The 18,474-nt window shown below is 45.6% G+C and overlaps 1 protein-coding gene across 1 annotated transcript in view; it reads left to right on the top strand.

Moving 5' to 3' along the window:
- Positions 1 to 18,474, top strand: part of LOC141051431 (uncharacterized) — a 244,984-nt gene that overhangs the window by 15,737 nt on the left and 210,773 nt on the right. Inside the window, 4 exon segments of the mRNA XM_073548362.1 lie at positions 16,834 to 16,983; positions 17,109 to 17,288; positions 17,371 to 17,494; positions 17,576 to 17,673. Coding sequence (XP_073404463.1) covers positions 16,906 to 16,983; positions 17,109 to 17,288; positions 17,371 to 17,494; positions 17,576 to 17,673 — 480 coding nt within the window. The 5' untranslated portion in view covers positions 16,834 to 16,905.

Genomic DNA, 18,474 nt, shown 5'->3' on the forward strand with positions numbered 1-18,474 from the left:
AAAAGTTATTGTGCAATTTGTCCTGAGTACGCTGATACCTGATATGTGGGGGGAACGACTGTTTCGGCGCATGGCAGAGCTCAGAATGGAAGGAGCGCCGTTTGACTTTTTCAATGCAAAATTGGCTGGAATTCAGATCGGACGCCATGTCACGTTTGGAGAGTCCCTGATGTACCTAAAAAATGGAAACCCCCTACAAGTGACCCCATTTTGGAAACTAGACCCCCCAAGGAACTTATCTAGATATGTGGTAAGAACTTTGAACCCACAAGGGCTTTACAGAAGTTTATAACGTACAGAGGTACAATTAAAAAATCATATTTTTTCCACAAAAATGATCTTTTCACCCCAATTTTTATTTTCCCAAGGGTAACAGGACCCTAAAAGTTATTGTGCAATTTGTCCTGAGTACGCTGATACCCCACATGTGGGGTAAACCACTATTTGGGCGCATGGCAGAGCTCGGAAGGGAAGCAGCGCCATTTGACGTTTTTGGCTGGAATTGAGATCGGACATCATGTCGCGATTGGAAAACCCCTGATGTACCAAAACAGTGGAAACCCCCCACAAATGACACCATTTTGGAAACTAGACCCCCTAAGGAACTTATCTAGATGTGTGGTGAGAACTTTGAACCCCCCAGTGCTTCACCGAAGTTTATAACGCCCGGGAGTGAAAATAAAAAATTTGTATTTTTTCCACAAGCATGATCTTTTAGTCACCATTTTTTTATTTTCCCAAGGGTACCAGGAGAAATTGTACCCCAAAAGTTGTTGTCCAATTTGTCATGAGTACGCTGACACCCCATATGTGGGAGAAATCTACTGTATGGACACACGTCGGGGCTCGGAAGGGAAGCAGTGACATTTTGGAATGCAGACTTTGATGGAATGGTCTGCGGGTGTCATGTGCGTTTGGAGAGCCCCTGATGTGCCTAAACTATTCAAACTCCCCACAAGTGACCCCATTTTCGACACTAGGCCCCCCACGGAACTTATCTAGATGTGTGGTGAGCACTTTGAACCCCCAAGTGCTTCACAGAAGTTTATAACGCTCGGGCGTGAAAATAAAAAAATCATTTTTTTCCACAAAAATGACATTTTTGCCCCCAATTTTTTATTTTCCTAAGGGTAACAGGAGAAATTGGACCCCAAAAATTATTTTGCAATTTGACCTGAAGAGGCTGATACCCTACATGTGGGGGTAAAACACTGTTTGGGCGCATGGCAGAGCTTGGAAGGGAAGGAGCACCATTTGACTTTTTCAACTCAGAATTGGCTGGAATTGAGATCAGACGCCATGTTGCATTTGGAGAGCCCCTGATGTGCCCAAGCAGTGTAAACCCCCAATTCTAACTCCAACCCGAACCCCAACACACCCCTAACCCTAATCTCAGCTGTAACCCTAGCCCTAACCCTAGCCCTAACCCTAATGGGAAAATGGAAATAAATACATTTTTTTAATTTTATTATTTTTCCCTAACTAAGGGGGTGATAACGGGGGGGGTTTGATTTACTATTTATGGCGGTTTTTATGTTTGGCAGCTGTCACACGCTAAAAGACGCTTTTTATTGTAAAAATAGTTTTTGCATCACCACATATTGAGAGCTCTAATTTTTCCGTATTTTGACCCACCGAGTCATGTGAGGTCTTATTTTTTGCGGGACGAGTTGACGTTTTTATTGGTACCATTTTCGGGCACGTGACATTTTTTTATCGCTTTTTATTCCGATTTTTGGGACGCAGAATGAACAAAAACCAGCGTTTTCATGAATTTCTTTTGGAGGGGTGCGTTTACACCGTTCCGCGTGCGATAAAATTGATAAAGCGGTTTTATTCTTCGGGTCGGTACGGTTACAGCGATACCTTATTTAGGTCTTTTTTTATGTTTTGTCGGTTTTATGCAATGAAAACTATTTTATATAAAAAATAATTATTTTTGCATCGCTTTATTCTGCGAGCTATAACTTTTTTATTTTTTTGCGGATGATGCTTTGTGGCGGCTCGTTTTTTGCGGGACAAGATGATGTTTTCAGCGATACCATGGATATTTATATGCGTCTTTTTGATCGTGCGTTATTACCCTTTTTGTTTGGCGGTATGATAATAAATCATTATTTTTTGCTTCGTTTTTTATTTTTATTTTTTAAGGGGTTCGCTAAAGGGGTTAACTAATGGGACAGTTTTATAGGGCGGGTCGTTACGGACGCGGCGATACCTAATGTGTACTTTTATTGTTTGTTTTTTTTATTTCTAAAAAATGGATTTATTTGGGGGAATATTTTTTTTTTTTTCTAATTTATTTGGCGATTTTTTTTAATTTATTTTAACACTTTTTTTTTTTTTTTTTTTTTTTTTTTACTTTATTAAATAGTCCCAGGTGGGACATCACTGTACTGTGACAGATCGCTGATCTGTCACATCACAGATCACTGTGACAGATCAGCAATCTGTCACAGGCACTGAGAAAGGCTTCCTCATGCCTGCGCTTTGCAGGCACTGAGGAAGCCAGCTTCCTGCAGGCCCCCGAAGGCCCCCGTCGCCATCTTGGATTCGGGGGCCTGCAGGAAAGGAGCCCTCGGCAGCAGCGCTGCACATATGTTGATCGCGGTGTGCAAGGGGTTAACGTGTCGGGGGTGGTCCGTGACCGCCCCTGACACATTGTGCCGGGTGTCAGCTGTGATAATCAGCTGACACCCGGCTGCGCTCACCACGTGGGCGCCGCTGATCGCGGTAGACGTACTATCCCGTCCATGGGCATAGGGGCCCGTGTCCCATGGACGGGATAGTACGTCTCATGTCAGGAAGGGGTTAATCACCTATTTACCGTGACTAAAAAATTACAAGCTGAGGATTTAACTCCTGGCATTTTCATAAGGGACTGGAAGAACTTGCTATTCTGCCTGTCCCAAAGAGGAGAATTAATCGCAGATGGCATTTCTGCTTCAATGAAACGGAGAGAGACACAGCTATTGGAAAATAAAATTTTTCTGGCAGCTGTTTATGTGGACCCAAGTCATCGTATATTGCTTGATGATCAACAGCTTACTAAAGGAAAAGAAGCTCTGACTGAGGTAGCAGTTAGGATGAGTGACCTACAGGAGGACTGCCAGGCGTAAGAGGACTTGGGTCCTGACAGTGCTACTGCTGCCATATCTTCATCCTCATCAGATGAGGAGTTTGACTTTGACAAGTATTTGGATGATATGGAGCAGGCAAAGCGTTGCTGCAAGGAAAAAGATTTCACTCCGTCTCCTATAGCAGCAGATTGACCATATTTCAGCAAAATGTTTCACTTGCTCTCAAAGAAAAAGAAAAATTCAACCGTTCATCAAAACTGACTGTGCACTAGGCAATTCCTTTATACCCGGAAATTGTTAGAGATGTTCCCATGTGGTTACGGCTTTGCCTCCAACCCAAGTTAGTGTAGAGAGGTTGTTCTCTGGTCTTAAAATTATTAGGTCAGATTTTAGGTCATCTATGAAGGAGAATCTGATGGAGGCAATTCTATTTCTTAGAACAAATTCATAGACTGCACAAATGTTATTTAGTATGTTTTTGTTGAAAACTGTTTTTTGCCACTTACATAGTTTATTACATATTTACAATTTATTAGTTTTTTGTGTTCTAAAGTTGTGTTCCAATAAATATATATTATGTTCTATCTAAATGTCTTGATTATTGTATCATAAAAATGATTAAATGTCTGATGTTCACATTGTACTACAATAAATTTTTCACTTAAATATAAGCAATATATGTTGGAGTCAGTGGAAGGGAAATTGAGGAGTCGGAGTTGCAGGTTTGGCTTACCGACTCCACAGCCCTGCTTTTGGCCTGAGGAGGGATTGAAAGGTGTCAAAAAGTTTCTTGGGGTTGTTGGCTAGTGAGGAGATCAGGGTGGAGAAGTAGGTCTGTTTGGCAAGGAGAAGGGCAGAGTTATAGGTTCTTAACATAAATTTGAAGTGGATGAAGTCTGCTGATGTGCGGGATTTTCTCCATCTGCGTTCAGCACTCCTAGACCCTCGCTGGTGAAGTCGAGTTTGCGATGTGAGCCAGAGCTGTTTTACTCTGTGTTTGGAGGTTCTGAAGGTGAGAGGCGCTACCTGGTCAAGTGTGCTTCTAAAAGTGTCGTCGTAGTGATAAACAGCCAGATCAGGACAGGGAAGATTGTAGGGAGTCTGAAAGTGTCTGAGGGTTAATGGCTTGTAGATTTCTGAATGTGTGGTAGGTAGGAGTGTGCTGGGGTGGGCGAGGATTTGTGAGCGTGAAGGAGAGAATGTTGTGGTCAGAGAAGGGAAGCAGTGAGTTATTTAGGTAGGAGATTGAGCAGAGCCGGACAAAGACCAGGTCAATGGTGTTACCGTCTTTGTGTGTCTCAGAGGTTGAGAGCTGTGAGAGCCCAAGAGAAGTGGTTAGTGATAGAAGCTGGGATGCAGCTGTGGAAGTGGGGCTGTTAATGGGGAGGTCACGGGGTCCTTCTCCGATACCACACAATCAACAGAGCGAGGGGAGTGTGAACAATTCCAAGACCTTTATTAGTAGGCAAAACTAAAAGGTCCATAAGCAATCCACCACACTGAGGATACAATAGTCCAGAACACGAATGTAGTTCAGTAACCGGATGAATGTCCAAGGAGATGAGTCCAATAATCAAGCAGACAGAGGATAAAATGGGTCCATATGCTTCTCCTTCTCTCTGACGTGCTGTCTTCACACGATCATCACCATACAGGGTCTGACTTGTACAGCTCCTGTCCTCCCCAGCCCCCTCCTTATGTCCAGGGGTAGTCAGACAGGTTGGGGTGGTTTTCAGGCCTCCCAGACCTGACAAAGGTGCCTTGGGGTTTAAGGCACTACAGGGGGTTGATCAAGAGGCATAGATAGTCAGGCTGCAGACAGTAAGTGAGATAATTCAATTATCAGACTTTTGGAAGGTAATTGGGACGCTAGACAATATGGGGAATACACGGATACAGGCAACAAAAGAACACTATGGAAATCCGTAAAATATAAAAAGACACAAAATGATACCTACATAACATATCACACCATCACAACCTCTCCCCCCTCATAATAAGTGAGCACGCCATGAGGTCTACACAGACCTCTGGCCTGCTCACTTTAGTCCACATTGCTCAATCGTTTATAGTTCCTTATACAACAATGGCAGGTTTAGGTCGGCCTGGGGGCCTATGATTCTTCTTGTCGAGACAGTCCATCGGCGTTCTGGTGTTGGCTTTGCTGCTTGTATTGGATGGAGAAGCTGTAGGGTTGTAAGGACAAGCTCTACCGCAGCAATCTTCCATTGTCTCCCGATACGCGGTTCAGCCATGTGAGGGGGTTGTGGTCTGTAACAATTGTAAAGTCTCTGGTATACAAGTATGGCTGCAATTTTTTTTTTTTTTTTTGCGCCCATACGATGGCAAGGCACTCCTTTTCAATAGTGGCACAGGCAACTTCCCGATCCAGTAATTTCCGACAGGCAAAAGCAGCAGGATGTTCTTCTCCAGCGGTATTCACTTGGCTAAGCACTGCCTCAATCCCAAAGGTGGATTCATCTGTCTGCACGAGGAACCTGCACTTATAATCCGGGGCAGCCAAGACAGGAGCAGTGATGAGGGCGGTCTTTAACGCTGAAAAGGCATCCTCGCATGCAGGCGTCCACGTCACATTCCTAGGCATGTTCTTGCGGTTCATGTCGGTTAGTGGCTTCGCCAAGGTGCTGAAATTAGAAACGAATTTTCGATAGTAACCAGCAGTTCCTAAAAATGCAAGTACCTGGTTTTTAGTCTGGGGTCTACACCAGTTGCTAATGGCTTTTACCTTGGCAGGCTCAGGCCTTAGTGTCCCACCCCCTACTCTATGCCCGAGGTACTGCACCTCAGCCATCCCTATTTGGCACTTATCAGGGCGAATGGTCAGTCCTGCAGTAAGGATACAGTCCAGCACTATGCCCAAGTGTTTAAGATGTTCCTCCCAGGTTGTGCTAAAAATAGCAATGTCATCCAAGTAAGCACAGGCAAAGTCCTGACATTGTTCTAACAGACGATCCACCAGTCTCTGGAAAGTAGATGGGCAGTTTTCATCCCAAAGGGCATTCCCAGGAACTCATAAAGCCCAAATGGAGTAATGAAGGCTGAGCGCTCCCGAGCGTCCTCCGTTAGGGGTAACTGCCAGTACCCCTTGCTCAAGTCTAACGTGGTCACAAATTGGGCACTGGCCAGACAATCCAATAGACCATCAATCCTGGGCATGGGATAAGCATCACTCTTGGTGGCATTATTTAGTCGTCTGTAATCCACACTGAATCGTGTTGTACCATCCTTCTTGGGGACCAGGAAGACAGGAGAGGCCCAAGAACTGTGAGATGGCTGACCAACTCCCAGTCGTTTCATCTCCTCCAGTTGGTCCTTTATCATGACTTGAACAGCCTCTGGAACCCGGTAGGCAGCCTGCTCGATGGGGCGTTGTCCGGGGGTTTCCTCATGGTGGCTGGTGAGCGTAGTCTTCCCCGGCTTTGAGGAGGAAGCAGCAGCCCTTGGCCTTAGTACGGCGACAATATCGTCCTTTTGTATATCCGATAAATGGAAGCCCAGGGGCTCTTGTTCCAGTGATCCTCCCGTTTGGGCGACCTGGAGAAGATTGTGGAGACACTCCTCGTTGGCAATACTACTAGGGGGTTGGCAGATGGCTAGAACAGGCAGAGATCGGTTGTGGTATTCTTTCACCCCTGTGTTGACCCCTTAAGCCCCAAGGGTGGTTTGCACGTTCATGACCGGGACAATTTTTACAATTCTGACCACTGTCCCTTTATGAGGTCATAACTCTGAAACGCTTCCATGGATCCTGGTGATTCTAACATTGTTTTCTCGTGACATATTGTACTTCATGTTAGTGGTAAAATTTCATTCAAATAACTTGCGTTTATTTGTGAAAAAAGCGGAAATTTGGCGAAAATTTTGAAAATTTCGCAATTTTCCAACTTTGAATTTTTATGCCCTTAAATCACGGAGATATGGCACACAAAAAACTTGATAAGTAACATTTCCCACATGTTTACTTTACATCAGCACGATTTTGGAACCAAAATTTTTTTTTTGTTAGGAAGTTATAAGGGTTAAAAATTGACCAGCGATTTCTCATTTTTGCAACACCATTTTATTTTTACGGACCACATCACATTTGAAGCCACTTTGAGGGGTCTATATGATAGAAAATACCCAAAAGTGACACCATTCTAAAAACTGCACCCCTTAAGGTGCTCAAAACCACATTCAAGAAGTTTATTAACCCTTTAGGTGCGTCACTGGAATTTTTTGAATATTTAAAAAAAAAAAATGAACATTTAACTTTTTTTCACAAAAAAAAAAATAATTCAGGTTCAATTTTTTTTATTTTACCAAGGGTAGCAGGAGAAATTGGACTGCAAAAGTTATTGTGCAATTTGTCCTGAGTACGCTGATACCTGACATGTGGGGGGGAACCACTGTTTCGGCGCATGGCAGAGCTCAGAAGGGAAGGAGCGCCGTTTGACTTTTTCAATGCAAAATTGGCTGGAATTTAGATCGGATGCCATGTCACGTTTGGAGAGCCCCTGATGTACCTAAACAGTGGAAACCCCCCACATGTGACCCCATTTTGGAAACTAGACCCCCCAAGGAACTTATTTAGATGTGTGGTGAGAACTTTGAACCCACAAGGGCTTCACAGAAGTTTATAACGTACAGCGGTACAATTGAAAAATCATATTTTTTCCACAAAAGTGATCTTTTCACCCCCAATTTTTATTTTCCCAAAGGTAACAGGACCCTAAAAGTTATTGTGCAATTTGTCCTGAGTACGCTGATACCCCACTTGTGGGGGTAAACCACTATTTGGGCGCATGGCAGAGCTCTGAAGGGAAGCAGCGCCATTTGACGTTTTTGGCTGGAATTGAGATTAGACACCATGTAGCGTTTGGAAAACCCCTGATGTACCAAAACAGTGGAAACCCCCCACAAGTGACCCCATTTTGGAAACTAGACCCCCAAGGAACTTATCTAGATGTGTGGTGAGCACTTTGAACCCCCCAGTGCTTCACAGAAGTTTATAATGACCGGGTGTGAAAATAAAAAAATCGTATTTTTTCCACAAACATGATTTTGTAGTCACCAATTTTTTTATTTTCCCAAGGGTACCAGGAGAAGTTGTTGTCCAATTTGTCCTGAGTACGCTGACACCCCATATATGGGAGAAAATTACTGTATGGACACACGTCGGGGCTCGGAAGGGAAGTAGTGAAGTTTTGGAATGCAGACTTTGATGGAATGGTCTGCGGGTGTCGTGCATTTGGAGAGCCCCTGATGTAACTAAACTATTGAAACTTCCCACAAGTGACCCCATTTTGGAAACTAGACCCCCCCCACGGAACTTATCTAGATGTGAGGTGAGCACTCTGAACCCCCAAGTGCTTCACAAACGTTTATAACGCCCGGGCGTGAAAATAACAAAATCATTTTTTTCCACAAAAATTATATTTTTGCCCCCAATTTTTTATTTTCCTAGGGGTAACAGGAGAAATTGGACCCCAAAAGTTGTTTTGCAATTTGTCCTGAGTAGGCTGATACCCTGTATGTGGGGTGTGGTGTAGTGACCACTGTATCCGCTAGGGGGCGCTGTGTGGGTGTCCCAGGATGGGTGTACAGGCACATTCAGTGTGGTAACAGGAGCAGGGTCCTAAATGACCATTATGTGTCTCAAGGTGGGTGGCCTTGGGATGCAGGCTCGAGTATTGATCAGCAGAGGTACTGCTATTTCTGTTAGTGTGTCAGGGAAGCCTGTGTGTGTCTGTGTGCAATAGAACCTTTAGTGAGGTCATAGCCATGTGATCACCTGTGGGTGAGGTTATAGGGCTATGTAATTGAGGTGTCTAGCACATGTGAGGGAGTGAGAGGGAGTCTGTCAGAGTGTGGACAGACTTCCATGTGTCCAGCTGGGACACTACCGAAAGTGGCCTGTGTATATTGGCTATAGGTGAGGACGGATAAGCCTCCTCTGTTTGCTGAGGCTCCAGGACTGAGCCTGAAACAATGGACACATATGCTGGTTCTTGCCTGAGCTAAAGGCTGTTCCATGTGTCCAGGTGGGACCCTACAGAAAGTGGTCTGTGTTCCAAGGAAGGAGAAGCCTTCCTGTGTCTGCGGCTGCAGATAGAGCGCTGCTCTGGACATTGCCCTGGCCAGTGTGCACAGGACCGGAGGGAACACAGCCCAGCTAAGGACTGTTTATGTGCTGTCTATGGTTTATGAAGCAATAAACCCTATGAACTTTTAAAGGAACGTGCCTCATGTTTGTGTCCCGCTGCACCTAAGCGAGTGGAAACCCCTACAGGGGGGGTAAAACACTGCTTGGGCGCATGGCAGAGCTTGGAAGGGAAGGAGCACCATTTGACTCTTTCAGCGCAGAATTGACTGGAATTGAGATCAGACGCCATGTTGCATTTGGAGAGCCCCTGATGTGCCCAAACAGTGGAAACCCCCAATTCTTACTCCAACCCGAACCCCAACACACCCCTAGCCCTAACCCTAATGGGAAAATGGAAATAAATACATATTCTTTTAGTTTTATTATTTTTCCCTAACTAAGGGGGTGATAACGGGGGGTTTGATTTACTATTTATGGCGGTTTTTATGTTTGGCAGCTGTCACACGCTAAAAGACGCTTTTTATTGTAAAAATAGTTTTTGCATCACCACATATTGTGAGCTATAATTTTTCCGTATTTTGATCCACCGAGTCATGTGAGGTCTTATTTTTTGCGGGACGAGTTGACGTTTTTATTGGTGTCATTTTCGGGCACATGACATTTTTTGATCGCTTTTTATTCCGATTTTTAGGACGCAGAATGAACAAAAACCAGTGTTTCATGAATTTCTTTTGGGGGGTGCGTTTACACCGTTCCGCGTGCGGTAAAATTGATAAAGCGGTTTTATTCTTCGGGTCAGTACGGTTACAGCGATACCTCATTTAGGTCTTTTTTTATGTTTTGTCGGTTTTATGCAATGAAAACTATTTTATATAAAAAATAATTATTTTTGCATCGCTTTATTCTGCGAGCTATAACTTTTTTTTATTTTTTTGCGGATGACGCTGTATGGCGACTCGTTTTTTGCGGGACAAGATGACGTTTTCAGCGGTACGGATATTTATATGCGTCTTTTTGTTCGCGCGTTATTGCACTTTTTGTTCTGCGGTATGATAATAAATCATTATTTTTTGCTTCGTTTTTTATTTTTAAGGGGTTCACTAAAGGGGTTAACTAATGGGACAGTTTTATAGGGCAGGTCGTTACGGAGGTGGCGATACCAACTAAGTGTACTTTTATTGTTTGTTTTTTTGTTTTGTTTTTTTTATTTCCAAAAAATGAATTTATTGGGGGAATTTTTTTTTTTTTTTTTTTTTAATTGGCGATTTTTTTAAAAAAAAATTATTTTAGCACTTTTTTTTTAACTTTATTACATAGTCCCAGGTGGGACATCACTGTTCTGTGACAGATCGCTGATCTGTCACATCACAGATCACTGTGACAGATCAGCGATCTGTCACAGGCAGTGCTGCAGACTTCCTCATGCCTGCGCTTTGCAGGCACTGAGGAAGCCGGCTCCCTGCAGGCCCCCGAAGGCCCCCGTCGCCATCTTGGATTCGGGGGCCTGCAGGGAAGGAGCCCCCCGCAGCAGCGCTGCACATTGCACTGCCGTGGGGGGCTCAGGGAAGCACGGAGGGAGCCCCCTCCCTGCCGATGCTTCCCTTTAACCCCCGGTACACCGCGATCATGTTTGATCGCAGTGTGCATGGGGTTAACTGTTATGATGAGTCACCGAAGGAGGAAATAACAAAATACCAGCTAAGTCCAGAAAAACCAGAGACGTTGGCAGCTATCGGATTGCAGACCCCTGAACCTATCCACAACAACTAGCAGTAGCCGTGGGGGGTTCCCCTAGACCCCTTGATCACAGCCGGAGAACTACATAGCCTAAAGACAGAAAGGGGAAAAACTAAACTGCCCCAGAGCAGACCCCAAAGCAATAGGCAGCCCCAACATATAATGACGGTGAAGCAAGATGAAAACACTAACACAGATAGAAAGATAGGTTGAGCAAATGATGGGGCCCAAGCTAACTACATAGGACAGGATAGGAAAGCTGCTGTCTGCCATCTGCAAAAACCCTATCAAAATGAGCCAACCGACTGATAGGAAAAACAGGCCCTGAAGTCGCTAGGCTTCAAAAGACTATATCAGCACTCGGGTATATTCTGAAGACAGAGCTAAAGATCAACAGATCCTAGACAAAAATGGAATTCAGCTCACCCCCGGCCGGGGATGGCAGAACTCCAAAAAAACAAGGCAAAACAAAAACAAAACTGAAGAGTACAAAGCAGAGCAGAAAAACTTAGCTTTGAGATGCAGGAATCAGACTGGTCTCCAAGAATCCAGCAGTAAAATCACCAGCCAGGAAGAAGGGTGTCGGCAGCCTTATATCCAGTCCTCAATTCCAGCCACCCAGTCATTATCTAGCTGCCCAGGTGTTTGGTAATCAGTCTCACTACCTTCCTTCACTAGAGGAGTGAGTTCATCAGACCTCAATGGTGAAGGGAAAAATGAACTCACAACAGTTAACATTGTGCCGTGTGTCAGCTATCATAATTAGCTGACACCCGGCTGCGATAAGCGGCGTTCACCACGTGGGCGCCGCTTATCTTTATGACGTACTATCCCGTCCCTGGGAATTAAGTCCCAGGGCACATGGACGGGATAGTACCTCATATGGCAGTAAGGGGTTAATGTGGACGGTTTTCTGTCGTTGACCACTAGAGTCCAGGGCAATAACGTTGTTAGTGTCATTAATTTTCTTGACAACCTGATAAGGGCCTTCCCACACTGCTTGAAGCTTGTTGGCAGGGGAAGCAGTAATCATGAGCACTTGTTGTCCTTCCATAAATTCCCGGTTCCTGGCATTACGGTCATACCAGGTTTTTTGTCTGGACTGGGCCATTCGCTGATGTTCTTTAGCCAAGGTAGCTAGCTGGGCGAGACGATCTCTGAACTCTAGAACATAGGGAACGGTGGGCACCCGATATCTGAGATGTCTCCCTCTAAATGTTCTTTCAGAAGAGTGAGAGGCCCACAGACCTTCCAGCTAAACAGTAGTTCGAAGGGAGAGAACCCCGTGGACTCTTGGGGAACCTCCCGATAGGCGAAGAGGAGATGTGGCAGGTACTTTTCCCAGTCTTTTTCAACGTCAACAAAAGCTCTCAGCATATTTTTTAGGATTCCATTAAAGCGTTCACATAGTCCGTTGGTCTGCGGGTGTTATGGGGTGGTGCGAATGGCTCGAACACCACAGGTATCCCATAGGGACTGGACCAGATCTGACATGAACTGAGTGCCTTGATCCGATAATATTTCACTAGGAAACCCTACCTGGGTAAAGATGGTAACAAGGGCCTCGGCTACCTTTACTGCTGTAATACTGGACAGGGCCACAGCTTCAGGATACCTAGTGGCATAGTCCACCACGGTCAGGATATATTTTTTCCCCGACCGGCTGGGGTGGGCCAGAGGACCTATGATGTCGACAGCTACACACTGAAATGGTTCCTCAATTATGGGCAGGGATTGCAGGGGACCTTATGTTGAGCTGGATGCCGCATTCGCTGGCACGCATCGCAGGTGCGGCAATAATGGGCTACCGACTGCGAGACACCCGGCCAGTAAAAACTTTGGGTGAGTCTCTTTTCAGTCCTTTTCCTCCCTTGATGTCCAGCCAAGGGGATGTCATGGGCCAGTTGGACTAGCTGTCCTCTGTACTTCTGAGGGACAATGAGTTGCCTGGTCGTTGCTTCAGGGTTGCCTTTGTCACTGACTTTTGTTACATGATAATACAGTCCGTTTTCTCGAGTGAAGCCATCCCCATTATCCCCATGTGCCCAGTTTCTGCCTTTCGCCTAAGGGCGGTAGTGTCACCCTCTATTTCTCTCCTAAACGCCTCTCTGTTCCAAGACTCTCTCAATGTAGTAGCAGCGAACGTATTGCTTACCACCTCTGATGCGGTTCGTGGTGGTTGCTCCCCGGTGAGGTCCGGATGATGTAGTGCTTGACGGGCCTGTAGTCGGGTGACTGCTCCCACAAATTGGCACTGTAACTCCCCAATGTCGTTCCCAAGGAGGATATCTGCAGGAAGTCCTCCCAGAACTCCATTCCAACAGTTTTTCTCCACAACCATAATCCAAACGCACAGAAGCTTGCTATATATATTTGCGGGCACCCCCTGCCAGGACAATGGGATTTCCCGGATCCTGGTGAATTGCCTCGGGTCGAACCACACGGGGGTCAGCGATAGTCAGGAATGCCCCCGTGTCACTAAATACTGACACTTTGTATCCTTCAATTAAGACATCCTGCAGGTGGCGTTGCCGTTCCTCTGGGTAGCTAAAGGACAAAGGCCGGAGTCCGTACACTCCAGGAGGGGTATCTATGGTGCCGTGGTCGTTGGCCCACTCTGGTGAGGGTGGTGGTAGCTCTTCCTCAGACGGGATGGAGTGCACAAGATGCACTGGACGAGGTGGGGCTCCCTCCGAATCCTTGAGGGACAGCCAAACTGCAAATGTCCAGGTTGCCCACACCCATAACATCTCCTCTCTGTGATACCCCCAGGTCGTGGTCGGAACTGTTGGGCCCAGAATTGTGAGGCGTGATTGTCATCGGCTTGCGACTAGGTAGAAGGGCAGATATAATCGGAGGGGGACAGGGCGCGGGAGCAGGCCATGATTCATTGACCAGAAGCCTCCTCCATTGCGGTCGGATAGTAAGGGCTTCGGCCAGAGCTGCAGCTCTGTCCACAGTACACGGCGTGCGCTCCCGGACCCATTCCCGCACCTCTGCGGGGCAATTGGCAAGAAATTGTTCTATAAGGAACGCCTGTATAGCATCTTCCACAGTAAAGGCATTTTCTGCTTCCAGCCATCTTCGACATGACATACCTGGGACATCTTATGTGCATACATACTAAACGATCCCCCCCGTGGTGCATGGGAGGTCTCGGAACTTGGCCCTATATGTGTCTGGGGTGATAGCATGGTAATCCAGGATAGTCTGCTTTACAGTGTTATAATCCCGATTCCGCTGTGAGTAAATGGTTCGGTAAGCCTCTGCCATGCTTCCGTTCCCACTAACAAACGCATCCAGCCAGAGTGGGGCACCTCCATCACAGCATAGTGCTGCTCAAAGTCCTTGAAAAACCCCTCCACATCTCCGGCCTCATCAAATGGCTTAAACTCTGTCCGGGTGATCCGTACAGGCTCCCGGATCGCTGAGTTTACACTCCACATTGCATTACTCCCTCTTTCAAGCTCCATTGCTTCTTGTCTCCGCTGTGCCCAGCTGGCAGCCTCTTCCTTATACTCCTGAGAGACACCAGGGCCCAGAACCACCATCTCTTCTTCGTACCACACCAACCACTGGTTTTTTGGGGCGGGGATCCCTGTCTCCAGTGCTTAAGTGTCCTTCAGACATCTGGGAGGAGGTAGCCGGGCTAGCACCCACCAGTTGTTCAATTAAGGCTTCTTTAGTCAGTCCCTGGTAGTTCAGGCCCATGTCTCTGGCTCTCTCCTGTAAACTGGATACAGTCCAATTTCTGAACTCTCTCTGTGTGTGGTTCTCCATTGGGTTACACTCTGTTGATCCCACCACTGCCACCAGTTGTAACGGGGTCCTTCTCTGATACCACACAATCAACAGAGCGAGGGAAATGTGAACAATCCCAAGACCTTTATTATAGGCAAAACTAAAAGGTCCATAAACAATCCACCACACTGAGGATACAATAGTACAGAACACGAATGTAGTTCAGTAACAGGATGAATGTTCAAGGAGATGAGAGTCCAATAATCCAGCAGACAGAGGATAAAATGGGTCTATATGCTTCTCCTTCTCTCTGACGAGCTGTCTTCACATGATCATCACCACACAGGGTCTGACTTGTACAGCTCCTGTCCTCCCCATCCCCCTCCTTATGTCTAGGGGTAGTCAGACAGGTTGGGGTGGTTTTCAGGCCTCCCAGACCTGACAAAGGTGCCTTGGGGTTTAAGGCACTACAGGGGGGTTCATCAGGAGGCATAAATACAGTCAGGCTGCAGACAGTAAGTGAGCTAATTCAATTATCAGACTTTTGGAAGGTAATTGAGACTCCAGACAATATTGGGAATACACGGAATGATACAGGGCAACAAGAGAACACTATGGAAATCCGTAAAATATAAGTAGACACAAAATGATACCCACATAACAGATCACACCGTCACAGGGGATGTTGAAGTCTCTCAGGATAAGGGTTGGTAGTTCTGAGGACATGAAGTGCGGCCAGGCTGAGAAGTGGTCAAGGAAGTGAGTGGGTGAGCTTGGGGGCCGGTATATGACTGCTACTCTGAGGTGGAGGGGATGGAAGAGCCTGATGGTGTGGACCTCAAAAGAAGGGAATGAGAGTGATGGAACTGGGGGGATGACCTAGAAAGTGCATTGTGGGGAGTATGCCGACTCTATCACCAGGTCTGCTTGTTGGTCTCGTGGAATGGGTGAATTGTAAGCCACCATGGAAATGGCAGCAGGGGAGGCAGTGTCAGAGTCCTGAATCCAGGTTTCAGTGAGAGCCAACAGATTCAGAATGTTGTTCAGAAAGTAGTTGTGCAGGAAAGGAAGTTTGTTACATACAGACCTGGATTCCAGAGGGCACAATTAAAAGGAGCTGAAGGAATGCAAGTAATATTAATAAAATTTTTATGGTTTTGATATGGGGTAGGGGTTGAGGGATGGTGGTCTGGGGTTGGGGGAGATGTCCCCTGAAATCAATAAAAGTAGGAACATAAGGAGCAAGTAGTTCTTTGAAATGTTAGGAGTTTTTTTGTGCAATGTGTTTGGGCAAGATGGGCTTAGGTTTTTCAGGAAGGTGAGAAGTGCATGGGAGCTGAACATGGGAGAGGGAAGTATAGAGGGGCTGATGTGTATAAGTGGTGATGGAGGAGGGATGGGGCGGTGAATGTGGATGGCAAGGGAACACCGGAGGATAGAAATGAAGGACATGGTTAAAAAGCAAAGCAAAATGTTGGTTACCTGACTGCTGTCCTGACTGTCATGGAGTAACTGTCTTTTGCTAGATGCTTAGCTAATGTGATGCTTTGCTTAATGCGTGCAACCCCCTCACATGCGTGTTCCCCTTAGAATGAAACACTGTACATGGAGATTTTGGGATCAGATCATTTCTGTCCATGATGTTTATGGAAACAAAAAAGCTTTTATAAAACTTCATCAAACTTCTGTGTGTGAATCAGAGCTGAGATCTAACGTGACAGAAGATTCCAGTGCGGGGAAGACGGGAAACCTTCATATAGACGGCTGGTGGGGATGGGGTCAGTGACCGACTCTGGCCAAATGTGTTTCTAGAGCCGTAGTAGAAGATGAAGATGTCGTCCTCATCATGAAGGAGTTATTTCTCATGTCGCGTGTAATGAATGTCTCCTGCAGTATTGCTAATGCCGATTCCAGTGTCTGTAAATGAGACGAGAATTAGTGTTATGGAAGATGAGTCTATGAGGAACGTGTTCAGCTGCCGACTCCGAGGAGGAAACTGCTTGTTGTCTGTGGCCTAAATATATAGGTTTTATTAGTAGATATCAGGGAAGAAAACTAAATACTGTAAAATAATAAATCTCCTCATATGTTTCCCTTATTATCTCCGGTAATTCTATTATTACACAGGATTCTTATGGTGTTACATCGGATCATCTTCTTCTCATTCAGGTCTCTACAATATCGGATCCTCTCAGTGAAGATCTTCTATAGAAGAGAATTTTCCTGATTTACCCATCAAGGATGGATATGGACAGAGACAAGATGGCGGAGAGGATATTACACCTCACCCTAGAGATCCTCTTCCGTCTCACTGGAGAGGTGAGAGATTCTGATGATGTCACATTACATCATTCTTATCTATGGGAATAACGGACAGAACTGGAGAGGTGAGGACTCTGGGAATGTCTGTAGTGAGATTTATTAATGTGTCTCTCCATAACCAGGATTACACAGTGGTGAAGAAGACCTCTAGTGATCGCTGTCAGGACCCTGTGTCTGAGGGATGTGGAAGACCCCTGAGCCCAATCACGGGGCCTCCACCTCACCCCCTGATCCATGAGGACATCAAAGACCAGAAGATCCTAGAACTCATCTACAAGATGATGGAGCTGCTGACTGGAGAGGTGACACTGCTGGGAATGCTGGGACATTATACAGTAACACTATGAAGGGATCGGGGGATGACGGTATCATTGTATGTGTCAGGTTCTTATAAGGTGTCAGGATGTCGCTGTCTATTTCTCCATGGAGGAGTGGGAGTATATAGAAGGACACAGAGATCTGTACAAGGACGTCATAATGGAGGTTCCCCAGCCCCTCATATCACCAGGTAATAGACAGGACTAAATACACACGGCCTATAATTATCTGTATGTAGAGAATGAATTCAGTCCCTGTGTGTTTCCTCCAGATCTATCCAGTAAGAGGACAACACCAGAGAGATGTCCCCGTCCTCTTCTTCCACAGGATTGTAAACAAGAAGATGCCAGTGCTCCTCAGGATCATCAGGTAGATGGAGAGAAGGTGTCAGGAGATCTCCCCTATGATGTGTAGACGGCTGTGAAGGTCTTGTGCTCAGTCTTGTTTTATCCACCAGTATTATATGTTTTATATCTGTGTAATAAGAACGGTATATATTAATACTGTCCCCTATGTGCCCCCATATTAGTAGTGCCCCCATATAGTAGTAATGCCACCTATGTGCCCCATATAATAGTAATTCCCCTTATGTGCCCCTATATTAGTAGTGCCCCCATATATTAGTAATGTCACCTATGTGCCCTGTATATTAGTAATGCCACCTATGTGCCCCATATATTAGTACTGTCCCCTATGTTCCCCCATATATTAGTAATGCCCCTTGTGTGCCCCCATATATTAATAATGTCACCTATGTGCCCCCATATATTAGTAATGCCACCTATGTGACCCCATATATTAGTAATGCCACCTATGTGACCCCATACATTAGTAATGTCACCTTTGTGACCATATAGATTTGTAATGTCCTTTATTTGCCTCCATATATTAGTAATGTCCCCTATGTGAAATCATATATTAGTAATGTCCTCTATGTGCTCCATCTATTAGTAATGCCACCTATGTGCCCCATATATTGGTAATGTCCCCTATGTGCCCCCCATATATTGGTAATGTCCCCTATGTGCCCCCCATATATTGGTAATGTCCCCTATGTGCCCCCCATATATTAGTAATGTCCCCTATGTGACCCCATATATTAGTAATGTCCCCTCTTTGACCCATATACTAGTAATGTCCCTTAAGTGCTCCATATATTAGTAATGCCAC

Source organism: Dendrobates tinctorius, unplaced genomic scaffold (assembly GCF_039654945.1).
Source record: "Dendrobates tinctorius isolate UK_male_01 unplaced genomic scaffold, ASM3965494v1 ptg000157l, whole genome shotgun sequence".
In the NCBI taxonomy this organism is placed as follows: domain Eukaryota; kingdom Metazoa; phylum Chordata; class Amphibia; order Anura; family Dendrobatidae; genus Dendrobates; species Dendrobates tinctorius.